Here is a 27104-nt window from a genome sequence, read left to right on the forward strand (position 1 = left end):
ATAAGTGCAAAGTGAACTAACACCTGTGCTCAGGTGAGTGTTTATGTTCTTCTAAAATGGATGGTGGAATGTGAAAAGAAGGAGGAGGAGCGCCCAGCCACCCCCACACCCAGACCCCCGCCACAGCAGCAGCGGCAGCCGGAATTCCCCCAACGCCACACGGGAACAGGCAGGGAACAACCGCCCCCCGGGCGACCAAGACCGCCACCCAGGCCAGGGCCAGCAGGACCGCCGCGAGGCCCCCAGAGCCAGAGAGCAGGGAGGCGCGGAGGGAAAGAGAGCGCTGCCCCAGCCCAGCCAGGAAAGCAGCCCCCCCGCCGCGCCGGAAGAGCCCAACACAGGGCCCCACCGGAGAAGGACGCCCACAGCCCCAGACGAGCACCCCACCACCACCCAGGAGTTCCGGGCATCCCCCCGCCCCAACCCCAGGTACGAGCCAGGACCCCCCAAGGGAGACCCGCTCCGCACTCCAGGCAGCCACCCACCCGGCCCACGGTTGGTCCAGGGAGGAGCAAGGCAGGGGCCCGCCGCCCCCGCCCAGGAGGGGGGAACCCCGGGGAAAAAAGGGTGGCCCACAAGGGGTGTTATAAATATGGCCCGACCAGGCTCGGCCATGTTGGAAGTTTGGCGGGGCCCAGCGCTCAGGGGCAAGGACCAGGACCCACCCCCCAGGGACACGAACACCCCCGGCTCAGGTGTAATATGAACCCCCCCACCGTGCGGAGAGAGCACCGCCGGGCCCAGGGAGCCGGCACCCAAGGGACACGGCCACCATCGCCAAGGGGCCCGCACCCCCCACCAGGGAAGGGGTAGGGGACAGATGGACCCAGGTCCCACCTTCCTTGCAAAATGTGTGTGCGTGTATGTGTGTATGAGAGGGTGTGTGTGTGCATGTGTGTGTGTTTATGTTGGAATGTATATATTGAAGGGGGAGGGGTGTGTGTACTAAGGAGGGTGCAGTTAAAATTGGCGAGTAGGGCACTAGGGGGACATCTCCTGATTACTCACAGTGATGTCCCCTCACCCTCCCCACCAAGGGGCCCTAAATGTCTAAGGTGCAGTTAAAATTGGCGGGTAGGGTGCCAGGAGGACATCTGCTGCTTGCTTGCAGTGATGTCCAAGCACCCCCCTACCAAGGACCCTTCATGTCTAAGGTACAAATAAAACCGAAAGAGGGGGGGCCCACTCCATACGGCAACCATAGGAGGGGGGGCCACTGCCAAGTAGCCCCCCCCCAAGGCACATCGCAGGCTAGACCCCCCACCCCCTCACCCTAATATGAGGTTATATGAGGAAGGGGGAAGTTGGGGACAGCTGGTAGACAGTCCCCCGGTGGTCAAACAGCTGTCCCCCAGCCCCCCCCCCCCCCCCCCCCCCCCAGCAAAGAGGCCAGGGCCACCCAGCCCAGGGGCCCCACCCCCGGAGGCGCCGACACCCCAGGCCCGGCACCACCCACCCCACACAGAGAGAGAGGAGCCAGAGAGCGCCGCCCCCCCCGGAGCAAGCCCAGGCCCCCACCCCCAGATGCCGGCCCTAGAGGAGCTCTGGTCAGGCCTTGACGGGACCGAGGAGGCCAACCGGCCGAGGCAACCACTGATTGCCTCAGCGGAGACCCCGACCCGTTAGCCCCCCCGACCCGTACCAATAATGGCCCCCCCCTCCCCCCCAGAACGCCCCCCCCCAGGACAGGGCCGACAAGCCCCCCACCCCAACAGAAAAGTGAGCGTACACTTTTGCAGGTTGAGTTGCGAAGAGCCTGTTTATTCGTCTGGCTTCATTGTCTCTTGTGTACCTCTTTAGGCGGGTGCTCAAGGCTAGGAGCCTTTGTTTGGCAGTTTCCAGTGCTTCAGGTATGGGCATCTGGCTGTATCTCTTAGGTACTTGCTTTCTCATTGTACCTCTTTGAGCCTCTGTCAGCTTACTCACATCCTTCCGAGTTGCCTTGATTTTGGCCTCTAACCGTTGCTTCCATGGTGGGTACTGTTTTCTTCCATGGTTGCTCTTGTAGCCAAGCATCTCAAGGATCACTGCTGCTGAAGTGTAAACCAGTTCATTGGTTTCTGTGATGGTTGTGGTAGGAATTGCCTCAATGCTTTATTCACAGTTTCCAGTAGACTTTCAGGCAGTACATCACTTAACCGTTGTAGCTGGTGTCGGGGTTGCCTAGTGTTCATTGTAGACATGATCTTGTCTTTCAGGTCAGTTGCTGCCTTGCTCAGCTTAATTGTGGTTGTTGGGGCTGTGTACCCAATCTCAGGGTGGGAGTGTGGTATAACCTCCTCTCTGACCTGCTGTTCTGGCTCTCCCGTGGCATTGTATTGTATCGCTTCAATCTCAAGTTGTGATAGGAGTTGCCGTTTGTGTATGTTAGAGCTCTTCAGACTGAGCCGCTGCATCCTGACTCCACTCTGCAGTGTTTTCTTCTTTTGAAGCCCACAGTGCAGGTGTGTTTGTTCGGGGGAAGAACATAATGATAGGCAGTTGGTGTCTCTCTTTTTTCTATGGGTTTTAGAGAAACTCGAAATTGCAAAATGATTTGCACGTACGTGTTGTAAAATTGGAAAGCTGATTTACGTACGTGTACATATTAAACTGCAACGTTATTGATGCACAGGCAGAGAAGAAGCGGAGTGACTTTTTAGCCAATCAGAATGCAGAACACAATGCACGATGCAAATCCGTGAAGTAAAAAGTAAAGTGCTGTAAAACTACTTTACTAAGTACAATTTTTTACTAAAATAACTGAATGAAATGTAACACATTACTGCGGAACTCACTTGTGATTTGACAAAAACCTCTAAGAGAGACATGTCCTTAAGAACAGAAATGTAATGCATTTCTGTAGGACTTGGTGTAAACGATCTATTATTTTTATTTTATGTTTGCAGACCTCAAATGTAGGTTTCAGCAATCTAAAGTGTAAACAAGTAGATTTAATGTAAATGTAAGTATATATCCTGTGTCCCATGTGAGGCGCGCATCACCTAAGGTGATAAAGCAAACCATAAGGTAGTGCGTGTTTAAGTGAACACACATTTACATACTCAGCCAAAGGGGGGAGGTGGGCAGGTTGTGAAGCACGGGCCACATTTTCTCAGATCAGGGTGAACAGGATTAACGTTATCGTGATGCAAACACAGCAGGAGACGTTTCAGGAGGTAAACAGGACTGAACGGACACAGCTGTTATGAGATTGCTGATGACCAGATTAGCAGCAGAGACAAAACAAACTAGAACCATGCTGTGTGGACCCAATACAGTCTTCTTTAACGAGGACCTTACTGCATCAGCATTTTAGAAATTCCCTTTACTTTCCCTAAAAAAAAGCAGATGAACCGCACAGATTATGCAGTGTAGTATGAGCTTCAACTCTTCTGGAAAGGCTGTCCATAAGAGTGTTCGTCTCGGTCTCTAATCTAATTCACCTCAAAGGTGTTCTATTGGGTTCAGGTCAGGACTCCACACCAGACTCTGTCGTCCATGTCTTTATGGACCTTGCTTTGTGCTCTGGTGCAGAGTCATGTTGGAAGAGGAAGAGGCCCGCTACAAACTGTTCCAACAAGGCTGGGCGAATGGAATTTTCCACAATGTTTTTTTTATATCTTAACGTTCCTTTCACTGGAAACTAAGGGGCTAAGTCCAAGTCCTGAAAAACAAACCCACATCATAATACGTCCTCCACCAAATTTCACACTCGGCACAATGCAGTCCCAAACGTGCCGTTCTCCAGAAAACCTCCAAACCCAGACTCGCCTATCAGATTGCCAGATGGAGTAGCGTGATCCATCACTCCAGAGAAGGCGTCTCAAATGCTCTAGAGTCCAGAGGGGCAGTGCTTTACACCACTGCATCCAACGTTTTGCATTGCACTTGGTGATGTGTGGCTTGGATGCAGCTGCTTGGCCATGGAAACCCATTCCATGAAGCTCTCTGCGTTCTGTACTTGAGCTTATCTGAAGGTCACGTGACGTTTGTGTAGAAAGTCTGTGACGTCTTTGCAGCAGCCGCTGACCCCTCTCCGTCAGTTTACGTGGCTGAGTTGCTGTTGTTCCCAAACTCTTCCATTTTTGTTCTGATAGAGCTGACAGTTGACTGTGGAATATTAAGGAGCGAGGGAATGTCACTTGTTGCATTTGTGGCATGCTGTGACAGTTCCACGCTGGAATTTACTGAACTCCTGAGAGCGACCCGTTCTTTCACAAATGTTAGTGAAAACCGTCTGCATGTCTGACTGATGATCTTATACACCTGTCATCAGACCATATTTTTGCTAATATAATGTATCATGTGTTTGTGTACCTGCATTGTGTTGTTTTCTTAGTTGTGAAACTAGAAAATGAACATGATTGGCTAAACTCTATGAACTAAACAAAGTATCCACGTTGTCTGCAGGTTACTGCTAATGTATTCATTTTAATTGAGTACCAAGTGTAGACTTTAATTTAACATCGAACTAACCTAAGCTTCCATTTGTTCAGCTCTGATGTCAAAACTAGAAAACTGCAGCTTCCAAACAGGAAAATATGGTGAGTTGTAAAGGAGCCAATCCTGTCCAGTGACAGAAAGAGTACGGTAAGCATCAACTGGGTTTGGAAATTTGATGGATGGGCTTGTCAGAAGGCTAAGTTGTGAACAAATGGCGCAATTTTTGTCTTGTTAGCTAGAATAATTACAGTTCATTTTAAAAATCAGCACATGCAGTATCTGTGCCTTCAATGACTCACTGTTCAGCGATAATGTATCCATCCTCTACGGGGGTACACTGGACCCCTGCCACCTGCACATTGTCCTCCATGTCTGAGAAAGACAGGCCGAGGTTGGTGCCGTAAATGGTCACTCGTGTGCCTCCCTCAGGCGGTCCAGCCACTGGTGTCACCTAAAATGTGTCAAAAAACATATAACAGGTTAGGATTCATGCTGCATCTCGTCAATTTACATAGATTTCACGATACATCATATCTGGTGATTGAACCCCAACAACCGATTGGCAGACCGCTGCACAAATCACTGACCTCTAGTCTCCCACTAAGGAATGAGTTGTGATGTTGGAGTATAATTGAAGATATGTCGACTTTTTATTCAAACCAAACTGTTGCAGTGAAATAGAAATGACGTATTTGTTGTTTTGCTCCTCTTTCATGTATCGCAAGTCATATCATCATTGCAACATTTATCACTAATATCCCATTGCAACTCTAATAAGGACACAACATACATTTGAATAAAACCCCCACCTATTGTGCTTTTCCGGATCAATATAGTCACGTTTATGTCACACGCAAGTTGTGCATTTTAAAGCTTCCCTGCCTTCAGCACGGATTCTCTGTGCACGTTGGAAGAGTTCCTCAACTAAAACAACCTTCACAATAAAGAAGCAATGGGCAATATTGAAAATCTGGATAACTGTCTGCTCCAAATCTGCTGCTGTTGCCATGGATGCTTACTCTAACATATGAATACTTAGTGCAGACCTCCTACTCATAAAGGGAAATATGGCGGCCCAGCATGACCTTGGCACACGGCGGCACGGCGCCTTCTGGGCTGCAGAGCCCTGTTGAGGCTCTAACCTGGCTGCCATCCAGAGTTTGGTAATAGTAGAGGGCGAGGAGGAGGAAGAAAAAGTACAAGAAAGCAACAACAACACAAAACAATCAAAAAGACTATTCAGTGGACAGGTAAGGAAGAAAAACAGGGACGAAGAAAGAAAGGGGCAGCAGGGAGGGTATGGCTGTCACTTTGCTGTGTGTAGCTGCTGCTGCTGTGTAAACAATCAATATGCTATTACTGGCCATGCAAGCGAAGAGGAAAAAAAAAGAAAAGTACCGACAGTTGTACCTGCTCACTGAGCTGCAAAGCATCACATGATGGCTAGTTTTCTAAAAGGTGCTAATGCACCCACCAGGACACGCCATTGTTCCTTTGGGATGCTGGCATTGTGATCCAGATTTAGTGGACATTAATTGCTCTGGATGTAAAGTAAGTGTGTCACTGCACCGCCTAAGGTGTCTGAACACATGAATCTTTTAGCACTTCTTGGCCGTGCAAGACAAGGACGAGGGTGGAGGACGTAATGGCTTATTCAAATCCTTGTCAGGCGACGGTAGCTGTTATGCAACCACAGTACCGGCGTCAAATCGAACAGGGGAGGGGGAAACGGAGGGTGGTGGGGGAGGGGAAGGGTGGGTGTTTATTATTTTTTAAATTCTTGAAAGAAGAGAGTGCAGGGACGAGGAGGAGAAAGTGGATACGACGCCGTTAGTTTCCCAGAAGGTCGCAATGGCTGACAGGTGAGGCCATCACACACAGATGGAGGCGTCGAAAAGCCGATGGAGACCGGCCCTCTCCACCCCGGAGGAAGAAACGGAGCCGTTCCCATGGTGGAACAAGCAAATGGAAGACGGTATAATCCACGGATGAAACCCATCTGACTGAGATCCCCCCATTGGCGCACACGGCCTTGATTCATCGAGATCACAGAAAAACCAACCACATCAAAGATGCACGCCATCCATGTCTCCAGGCGGAGGAGTGGGAGAAGCGCCGCTCTGTAGTCTCTGCTGTGTCTGTGACTTCATTTGACATCCATTCCACATCAGCATCATGGTCTTTGCATTCCTTTCTTTTATCTCAGCCATCCCTGGTTAGGTGACACATTGTCCTCCTCTAAGCACCATCGCTGCTTTTCTCAGCACACTAACCTTCTTTAGGGAGGAGGAAGCCTCATTGGACATGCATGCACGCCCTGCTGCCCTTGCTCCCACTGTTCCCACCCAGTGCTGCCATTCCACGCTCCCGGTGTAATCCCTTTAGAAGCAGTGCTTTTTGCTTGCATGCCATTGTCGCCCCATCGATGCATGGTAATTCCCAACAAACAGCCAGTCAGCTTGAAAAGCTGCTCGCCTGGCTCCCCATTTTTCCATAATCCATTTCTCTTTACCTCAAGGTGCCACAGATGTGTCTGCCTATTTCCTTACATGTGCCTATTATTTAAAAAGAAAAGGTTACAGAGAAAAGCAATGATATTAAACATTTCTAACAAACCAGAAAAGGATTTTTTTTAAGAAAAAGAATGGCTTACGAGGCTACAAATACAAACTGGAGACAGAAAGGAATGGTTTTCCTGTGTGAACAGCCCGGGGTTGGCTGTCAGTGTGGTCTTGACATGTTCGGCTAAAGTAATTGTGGGGAAAGATGTGCTGATGCAGCCGCAGTGAAACTCAATATATAAAGCAGAAAGTAATACACCAGCCTGGCTGCCTGCAGGCTCTGCAGCCCTGGCCTCTCATTGGTAGATGCATCCCGATCCCATCAGGTCCTCCGCTAGAATTTAGCCAATAATGTTCAACGCTCTCCATGGACATTACATCTTCCTTTTGAAGGAATCTGATTACAACCTTTTGTGTTTTATTCACTCAAAACGGTGTCCAGGAATTCCCGACAGCAGACATTTCCCACGGCTGACACCAGGTGATGGAGGTGGAGCCTGACCGGATCCAAAGCCATGAGCTTATTCTTCCGTCCATGGAGTTTTAGATACTTTCCCATGGAGGCTGTTTGGTTGAAGTGTGTACGAGAAGAGGACGGAGTGAGTGGGACGTCACACATAGAAAATGACTTCAGCTTCAAACAGAAGTCAATTCAGTTGCCGGTTTTTGGCAGTACGGACACTGTCGTGTTGGAATCAGAAACTGTCAGTAACCACTGATTGGCCGGAGTAAGTCTAAGTCAACAGTTCCATGGCAACAACTCTCACCAATCAGGAGTGAGCTTGTTGAAAGGCCACACCCCTACCACTTGAAAGTGGGCTTGGGAGAATCTGTCAATCCAATGTTTCAAATGTTTAATGTGAGACCACGTACTTAGTTTAATAGGATTATCAAGAAAATGTTAAAAAAGGAGAAAAAACTAATAAAGACACAATGACTGAGAAATAGCTTTATATATAGAAGGCAGGTACTTCCTGTGTGGAACGCCGGCGGGGGGGGTACATTATCTCCAGTTCTGATACACAGTAAACGGTCGACTATAGGGAAGTTTAAAGAAACAAGCTTTTGTTGTCAAAAGAGACAAAATAAGTGAAAATCCTTTTACGATTGAAGGTTTTATTGGTTCGTACCAAAGCACAGTCAGGGTTTCCGATGCGATTAGAATTGAATTGTCTCAGAATCACTATTCGTGCGATGTAAATCCTCCCAAATCACCTTTAAAAACATCTGGATGGGGGAAGGAGATAACAAACAAAAAAAAGCTCAAGGTTTATTTTTTTTCCTCCTCAGGCTACAGACAGATGTTTATGTACCCTGTCAAGGGGGAGGAGCCTCGTTCTTTACTGTAAATTCCCCGCCAAAGACGATTGAGGAGATCCCTTTCATTGGCCTGTCCGGCTCCCTGCTTCATTTGACGTTGCTCCCTCTGTTGTTAGCGAGAGCTTACGCCTGTTCAATATTAATGACTCGAGGTGGGAGGCAACGTCGCACTTAACAGAAACATTCATTATTCAAAAGGCCTATCTTCTGGCAGGCACATCTACTAATGTGCAAGTATGTATACAAATCAACTCGTGATGGGAGCTTTGGTGCACACAATCAAAACCAAATTTATTAATGAATTCAGCCCACGAGGGGAGCGTCTGCTTTTTAAAGAAACTGTAATCAACGGGAGACGTGGGGAGGGCCGGGGAGGAGCCGCCGTCACCGGCAATGAGGAGGAGAAACGAGCTGTTTCTGTCATCGTGCAGCTTCGATTTCAAGAGAGAAAAAAACAAACTTCCACTTGGGTTTTTAAGGATTATATGAAAGAATTTGGACAAAAACTTAATAAAAAAGGGTCATTTGTTGGGGCTCTTTCTGTTTCTTTTCAGTGTACAGTAATATTTCAAAAATGGCACAAACTGCTGAAAAAGAAGTTCCAGAACTTTTCTTTTCCTTTTTTTTTATTGCCTTCTAGATCGATTTGTGCTTGACTGCTGACCACAAACAAACGTCTCACCCAAACCGGACATGCACTGCAAACACGTGAGATACGCTCATGAGGAAATGCTTTATTTGTATTGGAAACACCTGAAGGTGACACTGTGTCAACCTGGCAAGAGCTGTAATCAATAGACAACTGGACCAAGAATGGATTTAATAATTCAAGGTTTCAGCGCTGAAAATGATTAATGCCTGAGTGCACCTCCTGATTTGCCTGTTTCATTCGCCTCTTATTGAGGATTCTTTGAGGAATAAAATGTTTGATTGTCAGCTCAATCTTTATTGAGACCTATTGCACCCTATTTTCTACAAACTGACTTTACGACTGAGAATTAACAGCAAAATGAGACTTTAAAGTCCCATTCCGAGCATCTTTTGATCTTTTTTTTTAATTCTTTAGCCAAAATCACAACCTAACATGTCCAGCGCAGAAAAAATGGTGAGCAATATTGGAGCTTGGACGAGGAAAACACAGAACTACATGGATCTACTGTGGTCGTCTACAAGTGGATGCATCAGTATGGAGCCCAGCAGGAAGACCCGCCCCGTGTATTTTCTATGTAACAAACATCTTTTCCAATCAGCATTTTTTCATCTGCTCCTGATTCACAAACATTTGAATAAATGACCACTCAGGAAGGCAATTTTGAGCTTAACTTTCTGTATATATGTCTTCCTCCAAAAACACCATTTTCCTTTTCATCAGAGTGGGTCTGTTAAATAACTAACCAGGGTTTTTTTCTTTTTTTTAACTACAGCTGAGACCTAAATGTCAGCCCAAAATATATATAAAAGAAGCAATGGAGGTGAAATGGTTTAGAAGCATAGGTTTCTGTGCAAAGCCTCTGTCTGCTAAACCAGATTCATTCACCAATTTGTTAACTTCAGCTTTTAATTGGCTGGAGTAGATATGAGTGTGATCTGGAGGAACAAGAAAGCCGAAGAATCAATTTAGGGGCAGAGAGCTCTGTTGGGTTAACCACAAAGCACTGGTGTGTTACTAAGCCTAATTAAATAGTATGCCCCCCCCCCCACTATTGGATCAACTCCTCTGAGACAGCAAATGCACCACAGCAGATGAGAACGTAGGTCAAACCCTAATTATGAGGAACGGTTAAGGTGTTTCCAGGTCATGACCCAGGTTCTGTTGATGAATTCAACTGAGTTTGACTTTTATGAGGTTTTTTTTTCTGTCTTTGAAGGTCTACAAAGTAGGTTGGGGAGGTTTTCTTATTCTTAGATACACTACCATGAATATAGTGTGTTTAAGCTCTTCTTGTGGCCTTTTTCTGATGATGGAGGACATAGATTATGATTTAAATAGCATTACTGAGTATTTCTTTGTTCAGATGTTTGTGAATCAGGAGCAGTTGAAAAAATGCTGTTGGAAAAGATTGTTTATATGATGTAGAGAATAAACTGGGCGGGTCCCAAACTCCCTGCTCTGCTCCATTCTGATGCCTCCACCTGCAGATAAATAGATCCATGTTCGTCTTTGTTTTCCTCTTCTGAGCTGGAATCTGGATCCAAACTGTTTGACTGAATAGCTCCAATATCGCTCACCATTGTTTTAAATCCGGGATTGTTAGCTTGGGAGTGTGAGGGGCTAGTTGGGGAGCATGTAAACAGAGAGCTCTCAGCTACAAGGTAGGGAAGGACTCATTTTCTAATCAAGAAAACGACACAAACTTTTTTTTTTTTTACATTTTTGCCTAAAAACAGCATCATCAAAATGAAAAGACGACTGGGAATGCTTTTCAAATAGACTACAAGATGATCAAAGTAGGACTTTAAGGAGAAAACGAGAAGTCCTTTGTTGGTGCCGCAGCCACTTTCAAAGATCTGGAATGACCTTGTGCAAAATCCAGGAGACAGTCAAATGTGAGCAGTCATCTTTGTTAGAAGAAAATAAAATAACAGAGAGGCGAGTCTCTGCTGCGCTTCCAGCCTGCCCTTGCATCAATCTGGAAGGTGAACAAGACACGCCGAAAGCACATAAACAATTAAACAGCTACTCTTTTTTTCTTCTTCTCTCAATTAGATAAAAGAGAACCGAAAAGCAGGAGGAAAGAAAAGACGAGATAAAAGTCTGACAGACAGCAAACTTTGAAAGATGGTAGATGAGGCAGGCACCTCTGGGAGCTCGGTGAGGGCTTATTCGTCTTATTTAAAGAACAAACCCGAAAGGCGAGGCTGGCTCTTATGCGGTGCCTCCTAAGGTAAATTTTAAAGATGCGTATCAGCTCTCCAGAGCTCCGGCATTAGCTAGAGTTAACCATTAATGTCTCAGAGATACCAGAACTCAGCAAAGATGAGGTTTGAGACCATTTTCAGCTGAAAGGAATGGAGAGCAGAAACAACTTTGAGTGTGAAAAAGCGCCGTCACCTCCGGTGCTTTAATAAGCACAGCGGAGTATCATGTTTGACGCCTCCCAGCAGCAGCTGATTATCACATGGTGGACGGTCATTTTAGCGCGTTAGGAGGGAAAAGGTTAGTCGTGGCGACGGACCTCGGTGATGCGTGGGTTGGTGCACTTCACGTTCCTGCTGGACAGGTTGAGCCAGCGCGTGGTGTAGGGGTTGATGGCGGGGCAGTGGTGGCGCAGCGTGCACCTCCCCTCCTCGCTGCACCAGCCGCACTGGAACTTCCTGTCCGCCTTCAGGCACAGGCCGCAGCTGTCCCGCTGGGCGGCGCACTTGTACAGGTGCACTGTGGAGGGGAGCGTATGGAGACACTTTCAAGATTGTGTTGATGATGAAGAGAAGCCACTATCATAAATGTTTGCACTAAAAAAACAAACTGAAATCTACTTGGCAATATCAACCCTCATACTTTTGTCTCCATTAATGCTGGAGCCTATCCCAGCCACAGGTCGCCAGTCTGTTGCAGGGCTGTATAAACAATATGTTGTCATGTTTGTCCTCCTTTGTCCCTAAACATTTAAATGTTTCATCTTGTTTAAAGTAAAGATTGTAGAATATTGGACTATTGCTCCTTCTCTCAAGCTGAGCAGCGCGCCTAGCTATTGTAAAAATTCAACCAAACAATGACAATAGAACCAAAGGTGACCACAATTTCTATTTAACCCTTGTGCTATCTTAGATGACCCCACCCTTACATTGACGTGTTCTCCCTACCATGACAAAGGTGGATAAAGGTGGAAAGATTTCATGTAATCCATGGACACCAGTGAAGATCACAAATCATTGAAAAAAAAAGGTTCAGAACACTATCAAGTGGGTCTAGATGACCCAACTCCCAATGTTACAGTGCCTAGGACAGCACAAGGGTTAATCAACCACTTACACTTTCCATCTGTCAATCAGCGACACTCTCCTCACATTTTAGAGCACAAAACAACATCATTTACACTGTTAGGCTTTTTGTATAGAGGATGCAGGATTTGAAAACAATACAATCGATGAATAACATTCGTTGTATTTTTGTTTCTCACCTTTGATATTCTCTGGGTTGTCGATAATGAAGTTGCCGTTCCACACCACAGAGAACTCCACAGGCAGCTCACTGATCTTCATGCCCTCGTACAGATACTACAGGCAGACGGGACGAGTGGAGAAGGAGGGAAATGGCCGTCAGGATGTGAAAGGATGGAGGGTTTTTTACTCCCATAAACCCGGACGTGCCGCAGATGCAGAACTGGGTCCCCTCGGATGTTACGTCTGACTTACATCAACTCCGTACTTTTGGGCTGACAAAAGGGAAAAGGGGGCAGCTGGGCAGAAGCTGCAGCTCTGGCCTTTATTGAAGCTGTCCTTAACTGCCTCCTCTGCCCTTAAATCCAGCCTGACTTTCATTGAGTGCGTGCGTTTGTGGCTCCTCTGGAGGACGCTGCACGAGCCGGAGCTGCAGCTCCTTCCAGTTTAATCACAGAGGATGCATGCACTGTGACTCAGTGGCGTCCATGCACGAACGTACAAAAGCAAACATTAAGAAAAGAGGCACAAACGGCAGTGAAATTTGGCCCCTGCTTTGGCCGACCCACCGAGCTGTTCTGGCACTGCACGCTGGAGCTGTTGAAGCGGAGCGCCGTGACTCGATGGCTGACCCCCTGGATGTGAAGGACGCATTCATAGCCTCGCTGGCCAGACTGGGGCTGTGGCAGGTTCTTGGCCTTCAGGGTTATTGGCTTCACCTCCCCAACTGGGATGAGGATCTCCTCAGAAGGGACCAGCTGGGGACAGTCCTGCGGGGGACAGGGGAGGGGCGGGAGCACAGGGCAGAGAGCGCTGGAGTGTCGGCACAACACCAAAACAAAAGCTGTGAGTGTCGACGCAAAGGTCAACGGCAAATTTGGGCAGAACGGGGACTGTCTCAGCGATGGGAAAAGTGGAACGCCACCCTGAGTTCCAGTTATCAAGCTAAAAAATAAATAAAAGGCACTTCATACGACTGAGTGATCTGGTCACATTGTTCCAACTTGCTAGGCTCAATAACTCCAGGGATAATAGACTGTTAATTGCTTCAGCAGCCCTCTGAAAGAGAGGCAGCGTTCTGAAAATAGAAGAGCTTCAGCGCCTGTCTTTCTAAAAACAAACTGCAAAAAGAGCAAGATCTGATTTACAAAAACAAGATTTGCATGTGGCAGTTGGTGTGTGTGTGTGTGTGTGTGTGTGCCCCACTGACCTCAGAGGTGTTGACTCTTCCCTCCTGGAAGGAGCAGCTGGAGGGGTCGTGGGTGCACAGGTTCCGGTATTTGCACCAATGGCAGAGGAAAGCGCTGTTCACACATGACAGACACCTGCGTGCGGCAAACAAAAGCACACGCCAGAACGCACAATGAGTGAGGGGCGAGCGCTTGGAGAAAGGCCACGGAGATCGCCAAAAGTGCAGGAAGCGCCACAAAGAAAATCCGTCCACGTGACTTGCTGTTGTTGGTGGAACGAACGGGCTCTTCCTCCCTTTGTTTCCTGTTCTCATACTGTAACGTTTCCCCTGGTGTTTGGGCATGTTAATAAACCACAAAAACAAAGCACAAGCCTGAAGGAGTGATGGAACACAAACCCAAGTACAGCGAATAGATTGGCCCGGCTTGATCCGGCTTTTATTGTTAGCCCCACATGGCTGGGAGGTTGCCATGGTTACCAGCTGATTATATATGTGTCTTTGCATGAAAGCGTTTTAGCGTACAGAACATGTAGGCATGAGTGTTTGCACCGCATTATGATGCATACTGTACTGCCCGTGGCAGAAGCAGCCGCCTCTTTGCTAAAGTTGAGTACCAAACTACCTGAGGCTAGATGAATGAAACTCTGAGGTTTCACGTGGTAAAACTGCATGTAAGCACAAAAACGCACTTCTATTTTTTTTTTTTTTGGCTAGATTTATCGAGTTGCATCTATCTATATGTGGTTCACTTTGGTTCATTGGAGGTTTTTTATTTCACAAGTTTTTGCTCCCATCCGTATCCCTGAAATGGATGCGGACATTTCCGGGCTAATCGGGATCTGACATACCGCCTGTGAACTGCAGCTAAGTGACCATAAGAGCAAAGGAAAAAACAAAACCAAACAATAAAAAAAAAAAATAATACACCCAAAAATGTTGCATTTCTTAATTAAATTCAGAGCAAAGACTAATGCAGAGAGGGGTAAAACTAAGAAACGCTGTAAAAACAGCACAAATAAAGCTAAAATAAACTAGAAAATTAAGGTTGTGTCGACAAATGTGTCTAAATTCTAAAAGCCATAAAAATATTAGAAGGCTCTGTGAAAAACCATAGTGCAGCTTGAATGTATTATTGCTTTTATTGATTTGGTTTTTCTATTTTACCTCTTGAAAAGTTCAAAAATGTTCTTGCTTTGCTTTTTTGTTTGCACTTAGAATGGAGTATCACTGAACGATGTACTGTATGTGCAATATTAGTCAATAAAGTTCCTTCTAAGAAAATAGTTGAATTTAAACCACAATGCAATGTGTTTGGATTTTTTAAATAATTTCTTATAAACAATCCAAGTTTTCATCGTCAGAACACAGTGGATTCATAAAATGATTATATTTTTTGTTGGATTTTGATTTGGGAGATCGGTGAGGTCGTATTAACTATTAAAAAAAATAAAAAGAAGTGAGCGTTGTGGTGTCTAAATTGCTTTTAAAAATCCAGGGTTCTAAATCGTCCAGCACTATATAGAATTTAGTAATTAGGGAGTAGGGAGGAAAATTGGAGAAAGCAGTAGATTCTAGAGTGGAAAAAGTCTGAAAAGAGATAATGACAGTCAAATAATATGTTAAAAAAAATCTATAAAACTGAGTTTGAACTGGTTTAAAGTGGTGAAATAAAACTATACTTGGATATCAATGAATAGTGAGACGTGTATCATAACAGCGTTAACTTGTATGGTAAATAATCTATCATTTATCCATTGTTGCTTCTCCTAGTGGAGATGTTCCCACCAGTACAAGAGAAATCTCTAGGCCATATTTCAGAAGGTTATTAAAGAAAATATGCCATCCAGTGTTTGGCTTGTTAGGTGGATGAAACTGCAGGGCTCTCTGTAGGTTGCCATAGCAAAGCCAACACTCCTTTTTAATTGTGACGGCTTTTGCCTCACGATGCATTCATGAGCAGTTGTTGAGCGGTCTGGTCTTTGTCTGGATTGTCTTTCCTGTTAAAAATGAATACAGACGTGGCTGTAGGATAGGCTGTAGGATAATCAACATTGGTGTGTGAAGAATGTAAAATGAAGGTCAACTTGAAGAGTTAAACATCTACAGAGATACTTAGATGTAGCATACATGCTGCGGAACGGACCGTACCAACAGCAGATATATGTCTTTGCGGCAAATAACATTGAATTGTATGTTAAAATGTCCAAAATCAGCCATAGATTTGTTGTTTTTTTGTGTGTAATTTCTTGTTTTAGTTAATAATTTTACTTTTTTTTCCCCTTCTTTTTTTGGTAAAAAATGTTGTGACGCAATGCATTATGTTCTATATTCGCCGAACTGCGAAGAACCAGTGTGCATCGATGCTCACTAAAACAGTTCGAAATAGGCCCCAATGCATTGTGTCTAAACAATTTTTGCCAAAAAAATGTATTTAAATGTATTTCTTTAATAAACCATCTACGTTTTTATCTTCAGAACTCAGTGAATTCATAAATGATTGTCGCAAAATGCTCATATCAATGAGATTATAACTTTGTAGAAATCGATGACGTCATATCCGCCATAAAAAAAAAAGAAAAAAAAAAAGTAGTGAGCGTGGTTTCCGAATTGCTTTTAAAATCCAGGGCACTACATAGTCCCGTACTATATAGTTTTTTTTAGCAGGGATTAAGGTGGGAATTTGGACATAGCCCCAATGCACACTGGTTTATCGCAGAGACTGGGAGATTTCCTGGGGACTCCATTTTGGAATTGTAAATGCGGACGGCACCACAAACTGGTGAAAGCTTTAAATAGTGCACTATAGTGAGTAGTGACGGAATTCGGACACAACCTTAAGCTAGCTAACGTTAGCTAGCTTAAGGTTGTGTGCGAATTCCTTCACTATAGTGAGTAGTGAAGGAATTCACATTAGCTTTTCCTTTTGTATAGTTAACATTAGCACAGGTACTAGCTGCTACCTCGTTTATTTGGATTCGCATGTGCTTCAATGACTTTGATACTTACAGTTGGTGAACACTACAGTTGTAAAACTTGATTTCGGTGCTGATTAGCATCTGACCAGTCTCTTTAGAGTTGAGCCTCAGATCCACGCCTGACCAGTCTGAAAGAAAAACAGATTGAGCCCTTTTATGTGGTCAAACGTCATTAAATGCTAATAAAAAATATAGCACATTGCTAAATGTGACCTTTAACCTTTAAAAGCAGCTAAAAAACAAGAATATACATATTTTTAAGCAGTAAATTCAAGCTGAAGGAATGTTGTTGTCGATAAGAGAAATAAACCATAAATGATTCATTTAATGGCGCCTCACACAGAAGCTTTTAATTAGTTTGACTTGATTTCTTTTCCTATAGATGGATTTGTGGCTGTGTTGTGTGCAAAAGTGCCTCTTATCTGTCCCCGTGAGAATCCAGACTCCATTAATAAGTGTTGGTATGTGGGTAGTATGTGCTGCGGCAGAGTTTCAGACAACACTGCTGTGTAGGAGGCTGGACTGACCCTCGGTGCTGCGTTGGCTCCTCAGCACCTGTGGGGAGGCAGCGCTCATTTGGCACAGCTTTCAGAAGCAGACGTCTAATGCTGCATTCTGGTCTCTCAGGACCTGACAGCGGTCCACAGGGGTCCTCTCTGCACCTAACCCTCCTTTAGGAGCTTTTTCCTTCGTGGACAACAGGCCAACTGTTTTCTTTAATGAGACGGGGGTCATCATAGTTGGATCGCGATCTCTCCTTCCCTCTATTTGCAGGGTTGTCTCCTCAGCTCTCCTGATTTTTCCATTTTCTCTTTTTAATTGTTCCTACACTCCCCTCAATTCACCTTTAAATTTCTCCACAAATAATTCTCACGGCGTGATATGAAAAACGTGCAGCAGCGAGAAACCCACCGCTTCACATTCACGAGGTCAGCAGGAAGCCGCCTCAGGGAATGAATGGGGAGGGAAAAATTGAGGGGGTAAACAGCTGGGAATGATGGGAAGGCTTACAGGGAGGAATGGCTGACATTTACCTGAGGGAGGAACATTTATATTAGCTCCTGATGCACCGCCCCCACCGGGAGCTGTGGGCAAACAGGGCTGTCATTTACTCACAGGAGGGAGGATTACTGAGCCCTAAAAACCACACAGAGATTTCCTCACGCTCTGCATGTGATATATTATTCAGGGTGTTTGCTTTGTCACTCTGCAGCCATCTTGGCGTACAAACCGCGGTAATCCATTGTCAAAACGCCAGATGTTAAGATTCATAATAGCATATGGTATGTGCGTGTAAACAAACAGAACGCCAAAGCCGTCAGGCATAGTTATATTGCAGGATCTGTGTGGATTAAAAGTCAGAAGGTCGAGAACTCGCAGGAGAAGTTCAAGAAAAGGGAATTGGCAACTTTTGACTGCATCCTTTCACTTTTTGGTTTTAAATGTTTACTTTAAAGTAAAGCTGCTGTCTTAGCTTGTACTCTACCGCATCAGCCCTGCCATTTAATAGTCCCCTGACTTGATGCTAACGTCACACCGACCGCTATTATCTAAATCCGGCTGCAGTGATTGGATGCCCTGCAGCTAGACTGCAGGTCAGGGGACCCCGGTGAGATCCTTCATCAGGACTAATGCAGCCCTGTCCTGTTTGTAGCACACTTCACAACAAGACACCTCATACCAAATTGGTGGGCGGCTGTTAGGAAAGCAGCTTTGGTTTAAACACAGCTTTTTTGAATCACTGAAACTGTCTGTGTGTGTTAACCGTTTAACAGCCGAGCTGTAACTCCAGTGTTGATATTCTTTCCACTACCGGAACTCTTGAACCCTGAATGCAAAAACAGAATTCCAAAGGATTCTGAAATGGAGAAATGAGCTTTGCGTTGACATGCAACACTTTACAGTAGTGAATCAACAAAAATGAGCTGACTCTGCTGCAGAGAAAGCAGCTTTTCTTTACTGATAAAAAAACCCTTTGCATTGGTAACTTTATGTTTCTAAACGTAACATTTACTAAATTACGTACTTTTACTAATGTCAATATGCTAGTTTATAAAAGTGCCTTATGTAACTTAGAAATATGTTAGTAAAGTCAACTTTACGAAGGAAAAGTTACTTTGTGTTAAACCTTGGTCCAGCTGGATACTTGATTCTGATTGGCTGCTGGCTGCTTTACATGAGTAAACTTATCGTTTACTAAAGTAAAGTTATTCAGTAAACTTTACTAGAGTACCTTTACGCTTACTTTACTAGAGTACCTTTACACATACTTTACTAGAGTACATTTACGCTTACTTTACTAGAGTAGCTTTACGCGTACTTTACTAGAGTACCTTTATGCTTACTTTACTAGAGTACCTTTACACATAATTTACAAGAGTAACTTTACGCGTACGTTACGTTTACTTTACACTTACTTTTACTAACGTAAAGTAAGCGTAAACTTTACAAGAGTACCTTCACGCTTACTTTACGTTTGTAAATTAACTTGACCTTAGTAACTTTACTAACATAAATATATTAACGTAAAGTTGGTAACTTTATTAATGTAAAGTTTAAGTTACTAACTTAAATGACTAAAAGTGTTGCATATCTGTTTAAAGCTGATTTTCCGCCTCGTCAGAATCCATAAGAATGATGTCAATCACATAGAATGGTTGAAGAGTTACAGTACGTCAAAGAGCGATTCGTTGCCAGCATCTTTAACTTTAATGCATTCTTTGTTTTGTATTCCTTTCTGTTTACTTACTACATTTATTACTTGCCTTTTTACTGTAGGTTTTTATATTTGTCTGCACGGGGTAGATGACAAAATGAGAATTTCATTGCACTAAGAACTTTGCTTCCTTCGCAAATGATAATAGGAAATTGGAATCCTGCCATCTCCGGTGTTAAAAGTTCAAAGAGACAAAATCCTTCTGTTTGTTTGTCTCCATCCGTCGCATTCGGGGTTATCCGAGCCTCTGTGTTTGCACGACAAACATCGTGATGGCGGTGTCTCTTCGGTCCATGTACCTTGGTCAGTGGGGATGAGAGGGACGTCTTTGGCTGCAGGAGACACGCAGAGGATCTGGTTGCCGTTGACTTGGCCCTCCACCTCCGTTAAGTTACCGAAAGAGCAGGTGATGCCGGCAGAGAGGTCCGGAACGTCACTGACTTTTACCAGCAGCTGCACAGAAATGCAAGACAAGTTATAGCAATCAATCAATTAAAAACCATTATGTTATCTTGTGGGCAGGGCTCCAGACTGCGAGCAATTGGTCGCATTTTGCGACCAAAATTTGAGAGTGTGCGACTGAATTTTACATCCAGTCGCACATGTGCGACGAGTAAATTTGCCTCCCCCACTCTCCGTATTTTTTTATACATTAAACATGGAAGGGACACGTCAATGATCAATGAAATAATCAATGAGACGCGAGCGCACACGCACGCAGGCAGACACACACACTCGCGCACATACTCATGAAACGCGAGCACGTACACTCTCGCGTGATGCCTGTGTGTGAGGCGGCCACTGCGTGTGAGAAGAATAGGGAAAGCCACTTTAAGTGGCTAAAATGCGTGGAGGGGGAGGGGCCTAGAGATAATCGAGCGTGTGCGTAAACATCTGTGGGAAGGAAACGGAGAAAAATATCACAACCTGATATGTGCGTCTGAGCTATGAGCAAGCGAACTATTGATTCGTTCTTCCGACCTGCGGCTAGTGTACCAGTGCCAGAGTGTACAGCAGGGGTCTCAAACTCGCGGCCCGCAGGCTATTTGCGGCCCCCAAGATGATATTTTGCGGTCCCCGCCTTAATATGAAGGTTTAATGTTACTGCAGCCCGCCGGTTTGTATGAATGACACTTTTTCATTGTCGTGCGTGGAGCTGACCAACCAATCACAGTGGGGTAAATGACTCTTGGGGGCGTGACAATGACAGGGTTTGAAAGCAGGAAACCTGACAGCCCCCCCCGGACCACATTAAGGAGTTCCTTACTTTCCTTTAGAACGTATTTATTCGCTCGTAACTTTCTAAATACATGCAGTCCGTGCTGAACTTTTCTCTGGGTCACACAGACCCGGAGGAAGGTTTAGGTTTTGGTTACGGCGGCGCATCAGACGGTTATGCACGGCCGTTACGGCAGCACACCGCTCCCGCGGGAGTCGGGTCAGCTGAGGAGAATAAATGTCCAACACCTACATGCGTGACAGCTAACGGGGCTTGAACTTTAAACACGTGTGAGCAAAAACAACATTAGTTTTAGACTCACTGAAAATACTTGGGGAAAATGCAACGATAGACGTGTTTGAGATGAACCAGCACCTCGCCTGGATCGTTGGGGAGACCAGGCGGGGGGGCTGTGAGATGAAAGCGAATCTGCAGCATACTGAAGGAGAACAGGAAATTGGAGTAGTCCTTAACATTCAATTTAGTTTTAATATTCTTCTCCCCCTTAGTATGATCTGTGAAATTATATATTTTATGATTATTTTAATGTTTTGTGATGTATGTAGCCTTTTTTAATGAATTGGTATTTTAAATTATTTTAATTAATCACTCCACTACAAAAACCATCAGGACACATGTCCCATAATGCATTGTTTTGTAGTCTGTAGGGCAGCTTTCAGTCAGTTCAGTTTCCAGCTGTGTCCGGGTAGGTTTGCCCCTTGCTCCCACCCCTTTCTCGATTGACAGTTGATGTTGGAGCAAAAACAAAAATATATTTCACACACCAGGTGATCTGCGCAGCGTTGAGTTCACCTGGGTGATCTCAAACACGCTTATTGTGCATCTTGGCTGCACTTATTTGGTGTCACCAAGATAAATTTCCATCAGTTTTCTTTACTATTTGTACTGTCATGACAGCGATGCTTTTGTCAGTTTACCTTCTTGGTGCATCTTCAAAAGTGCAGAATAAAATGTGACACTGAATTTGAAACAGCACATTGTAATTTCTGCATCTATTATTAAAGTATTTATTAGTAATACAGTAGAAATTAGTAGATTTGGTTATAATGTTGATTTACGGTATGCGCCCCTAAATTTTCTGGTTGAGCCCCTAAAATTATCAGTTAGGGGCCACTGTGCTCCTAGTGAAAAAAGTTAGTCTGGAGCCCTGTGTGGGGTCATCTGAATCCCACAAGATAACACAAGGGTTAAAGGAATAGCAGGTATGTATCTGCTGTAATACATCGCCTTTTTATTTAAAAAAAAAAAAAGGATGTTTTGAAGTTCCAGCGTTCGTTCAGAGTAGATGCAGATGAACATACAGGTGTTTGGAGTCACGGCAGAACCACTCAGCTGCTTCATCTATAAACGCATGCATCCTGCACTGGCTGTGGAATCCGGCTCTCCAGCTAGGAGAGGCGGCCTTGGATAATTATCACTGTGGCACTTCACAGCCTCCTTCCATCAGTGGTTATTTTTGGGCCGCACCGTCTGAAGTTTTTCCTTTGTTTCAATCTGCCTCTCGCTGAACGCTGCAAGGCGAGGCGGCTGAGGAGGGACGCCGAGCGCCTCTCGTCCTATGACGCTGACAGTCAGTGTGTTTGGTTTAATTTCTTAATCCACCAGAATAACCTCTCACATTAATTAGTTCTCATCTTCATCAGACACAAATAGCTAAATTCTTGTGTATCCAATGCTCTTTTTGTTCTCCTGTCATCCCTGATGATGCTCGTGGGTGTTTATTTTATTTTTATTTTTTTGGTGTTTTTATTTATTTATTTTTTGTAGCTTGGCAGCGACCAACCTAATTGGCGGTAGACTTTTAGTGAGGGTAATTACATTTATTTTGTTTCCCTCTGTGCTTTTCTAACTGTCCAGCTACCCCCAATGAGGAGGCTGCGTTGTCATGGAGATAAATATGCCATCCTCCGAGATTCGTCTAATTTTGGTCCACCCCATAGTTCAGTGAGACAAAAATGTCCACATCAAAGCATTCAGAACAGATCAGCGTCTATTTGACTTCCTTCTTTTTTTTTTTTTTGTGCTCTGGAAGAAAATAGACAAAAAACGGAATAATGTCTGATAAAATTCAAACAAACAAAAGGTAGATGGGAATAGGACATTTGCAGTAAGTTGGGTTATATGCCAAACAGTTTTAACACCCATTTGTTAGAAATGGGAATTACACAAAAGTTAGAAAAAGAGAACAATATTATCCCTTGTGCTATCCTATGGGGTCCAGATGACCCCACCCTTACATTGACGTGTTCTCCCTACCATGACAAAGGTGGATAAAGGTGGAAAGATTTCATGTAATCCATGGACACCAGGAAAGATCACAAATCATTGAAGAAAAAAGGTTCAGCGCACTGTCTAGTGGGGTCCAGATGACCCCACTCCCTATGTTAAAGTGCCTATAGGATACCACAAGGGTTAATATAAGTACTAACAATTTGAAGTACTGTTAGATTAATTCTTTACTTCATGGAAGAATTGTGTAGTTTGGTGCTTTAAGGTTGAAGACTCCTGTTTTCCATGAAAAAAGTCCTGCTGTTCCTCATCACATTGATAGTCAGCTTCATTTCAGAGCTTCTATGTGGTTGTCAGGGTGAGGGAAGCCCTAAAAAATGCCAAAAATCTCTAAGGATGTTGATGCGGGACAACAAAAGAATTTGCAATGCTTTAAAGATTGTTGAAAAAAGCAAAAAAAAAAAAAACATCTCTGGACGGATCTGGCCTTTTGAGGAGCAGGCTTCTATGCATGAAATGTCAAAAAATACATCATTTTTTATGTATATTCTAATTTCCATTAGGGTCTGCACGCAATGTGCAATTTAAATGATCAATGTTGCAATGATGATATAACTTCCGATACATGAAAAAATAGCAAAACCGTCCTTTTTTTACTGCAGCAGTTTAATTTAAATTAGAGTTAACCCTCGTCTTCATAGGAGGCCAGCATCTAACATACAAAGCTCCATCCGATTGGTCAACGACGTGAAGGCGTCTATCTGATTGCCATTTATCGCAGTTTTCTCCATCTTTTCTCCATCTATCGCGATAACGATAAATTTGCGATTTCTTGTACAGGCCTAATTTCTCCATATTCACTGTATGTGAGACTGGAAAGAGTGACCCCTCCCCCCTCACGTTCCAAACAGGAAGTACATGCCGTCTCCAAGAAGCCAAAATCCCATAGACTCCTATAGAGAAACAAACCACCAGAATAAAGGCCTGTTCACACCGGGACGAATTTCGCCGACGGATTTTCGCCGACGTTTAACGCCTCGTGACTAAACAAAGGGCACCAATGAGAGTGTGCACACCGACGCGAAAAAACGCCACACGTCAAAGCGTCAAAAAAAAAAAAACGCCTCGGGTTCGTTTTTTTTTTTCGACGCGTCGCGTCGAAATCTATTCGACCAATGAGAATGGCGCTTTTGCACACGTGTCTGGAGCTTCTGAAGTTACAGTAAAACACAACTTGGGGGCGCTCAAACACAAAACTGCCTTGCTAAGCACACATACCAGCGAAGAAGATAGACGCCAAGTAGCGTCTACACTGCCGCGAAGAAATATGACAGACATTCTAAAATATCCCCGAACCAAGCACCAGTTGGAGACACTGGTGCTTGAAATATTCATGTTTTCTTTGTATGATTCTGACAAGCGCGTAAATACTTGCTCTCTTCTTCTGAGTGAAAAGCGACTTTAAGAAGCGTAAAGTTGCGCAGCGCCACCTTGTGTACAGGAGTATTTCTGTTTACATTAAGCGCCATCTAATGTCAGGGAAGGAAATTGCATGTTCGCTCGGCTCATCGTCAGCGAAAATCGCCTGGGCGTGAACACAAAAAACGTGGCGAAAAACGCTGGCGAATAACGCCTGGCGAATATTCGTCCCGGTGTGTACGGGCCTTTACAATTCTTGCTCTACTTAAACATCTTCTTGCTAATAATAAATTATTTCATCATTCTTTTCATCAATGTTTCCGTCAAACTTTTAAAGTGTTTGCTTGACAGATTCTCCTGAGCCTGGTTTCAGAAGAGGGGGGTGTTATCTTCTAACATACTCAATCCTCATTGGAGAGAGTGGTTGCCATAGAAATGAAGACTCAGATCAATTCAAAACTATCACTGCTTACTCAGGAGTTTTGGTTCCGATGTGGCGACGGCAATATTCCAAAAAAGTCACTCAGTGCTCCCATTGAAAAAGTTTGATTGACAGATTTCCGACCAATCGCTGCCAAGGTGGAGTTGGGGTGAATGGTTCCAAATTTGAATCATTCTTAACCAACTGTACTGAATTCTGGCTATAGCAGTGGTAAAAGCCAAAGGGAGAAAAATAGCTTTGTTTCCTGTTAGGGGATAGAAAGCCAAAGCATGTGTCAGTCTGTGTGCTGCAGATGAAGAGCATTCATCAGACTTTGGCCCGGCAAACTCCTTCCCAGATGATCTGCTGCCCATTTTTCCTCAGTCCATGTGGAAATAATGCAGTGTACTCCACTGCACCTTGACAACCTCAACACCCACACGATCGCACACCCACCGACCTACACACACACGCATATACACACACACACACAAGACAACATGTCTTGGCACACAAACTGCCTGCTCTGAAACAAGTGAGCATATGCATGCCTGAACACCCACATGCAGCCCTCACAAGCCTCCCCAACTAATGTTTATGCAACAGCCGCAATCAAGGCGAGCTGCTGTTTCTATGTGGGTAGACAGTGGGGTGTGAGGCAGACGACATTTTCTCTGTGAGGCCCACAACTGCCCGCTGTGGTGCTTTTTCTTATTTATTTTTTATTTTTGCAGTGTGCAGGTGTATAAGTGGTCATGAAACTCACCGGCACGCTGGGCTCTGACACAGCAATGCTGTCCGGATAGACGGCGGCCTTCACGCACTGGTTAAGAGAGGCGGCGAATCGATACGGCTCATCCGCGCGCTCACAGCGACTCTTCTGGGAGCACCTGGGAAGACACCAGAACAGCAAACGAGATGGTTCATTTCTTAAATTATCTTTTAGCCAAAATAGTTTCTCAGAGAGGCTGCTCAGACTTTCCTGGAATTTACCAAATTAAAAGCTCTGAAAGACTCACTCTAATCATCTTTTGATCTAAAAGCGCTCCCAGTGCATTAGAACATCATTCAAAATTCCCCTCTGAGTTGTGGGCGGGACCGTTGGTGGAGAGCTCCCCTGCCTGCATCTGCTGCTGAGAGATCTCTGTTTACATGCTCTCCCCCTAGTTTAGAGCCTCCCACACTCCCAACCTGACATTACACCGCAAAAAAATTGGCGATCATATCGGACGAGGAAAACAAAGACGTGCACGGATCTAGTCGTCAACAGGTGGAGGGATCAGACAGGGGCGGAGCAACAAGCTTGTGCCCCGCCCAGTGTATTTCCACGTCACATATACAATCTATTTTAAACGGCATTTTCACAATTTGAATAAAGAAATACCCAGAAATGGGATTTTGAGCTTCATTCTGTCCTCCATCATTAGAAGAAAAACCACAATCTCCAATGAAGAGCGTCTTTAAACATTAAAAACTAAAAGATCAAACAGAGGAGCTCGGAAAAGTCTTTGAAAATGTGTGAATATCATTTACCTTTTAATCCCTATTTGCTTGTCTAGAGACATTTAAACAGCTCACTTACACTCTTTAATGCAATTATAGCTGACACTAAATGCTTTGCGACTGTTTGGTTCTGTGCTGTCTGTATTAGCCATGCACAGTTGTTCCTTCACTGTTGATCAAGGCGGCAGATATTCCCCGGAGACAGACGACAAATTTTATTCCTGCTACCTGTCTGTATTTTTTCTTTTTTTCCTATACTCTTGTTCTACTTAGCACATGGTAAACGGAGATGTAACTGCTCCATTGTTTTCCTGTCTTTACAGATTCTGTTAATTACCCATCAGTCCTCAAATCTTGAGGGTTGCAGGTGGGAAAACCTGTCTGGCAAGATTTTCATAACTGGCTTATTCAAAAAAAACAGTAAGTTGCCAAAAGAGACAATAAAATTAGTGAACATCCTCCTGATTTTGGGAAAATATCATATTCATAAGAAAACGTGGAAAAAAGATTGGCCGAATTTCCTGTGTTTTAAAAATGAAGTCATATTGTATTTATCCTCATTGAAATGTATTCACAACTCAAGTCCTTTCATTGATGACATTTGTAAATCTGCTACAGAATGGTTACAAATCTAAGGTCCAGATTGTTTTTTGCCTTGTATTTTAATTTATGCTGAAAGTTTTTTATATATGTGTACATTCTTGTTTTGTTTTTATTTTTTTTATCTTTGTTTTTGTGAGGAGCTGTGCCTTGCATCATTGCGTGGTTGTGTCTGCGAAAGTTTTTTAATGATTATATTTCAATTTAAAAAAAAAAAGGTGGGAAAACCTGGACCCTGAAAACATGGATTGTGATGTCACGCCTCCCCCGACGTCAAGCTGGCTTTTTTTTTTTTCAAGCCGACAGAAAAAAATCGAGCAGTCAACGCAGAACTTTGGGGGCACAGCGAGTGCAAATGGCAAAGTGGCTCAATCCTAAGAGATTTTAATGGCCGAACGGGGT

The 27104-nt window shown here is 44.4% G+C and overlaps 1 protein-coding gene across 2 annotated transcripts in view; it reads right to left on the minus strand.

The window, feature by feature from the left end:
• The window catches only part of plxna2 (plexin A2), a 248642-nt gene that overhangs the window by 78924 nt on the left and 142614 nt on the right, over positions 1-27104 (minus strand). For both annotated transcript variants that reach the window (XM_020704870.3, XM_004070981.5), the window contains exons 6-13: positions 25366-25489; positions 19590-19743; positions 16606-16702; positions 13618-13732; positions 12977-13177; positions 12428-12524; positions 11483-11682; positions 4725-4876 (exon numbers count right to left, since the gene is read on the minus strand). In XM_020704870.3, coding sequence (XP_020560529.1) covers positions 4725-4876; positions 11483-11682; positions 12428-12524; positions 12977-13177; positions 13618-13732; positions 16606-16702; positions 19590-19743; positions 25366-25489 — 1140 coding nt within the window. The remainder of the gene's footprint in view (positions 1-4724; positions 4877-11482; positions 11683-12427; positions 12525-12976; positions 13178-13617; positions 13733-16605; positions 16703-19589; positions 19744-25365; positions 25490-27104) is intronic.

This window comes from Oryzias latipes, chromosome 7 (genome assembly GCF_053564925.1).
Source record: "Oryzias latipes strain Hd-rR chromosome 7, Olatipes_Hd-rR_3.1".
Classification (NCBI taxonomy): Eukaryota; Metazoa; Chordata; class Actinopteri; order Beloniformes; family Adrianichthyidae; genus Oryzias; species Oryzias latipes.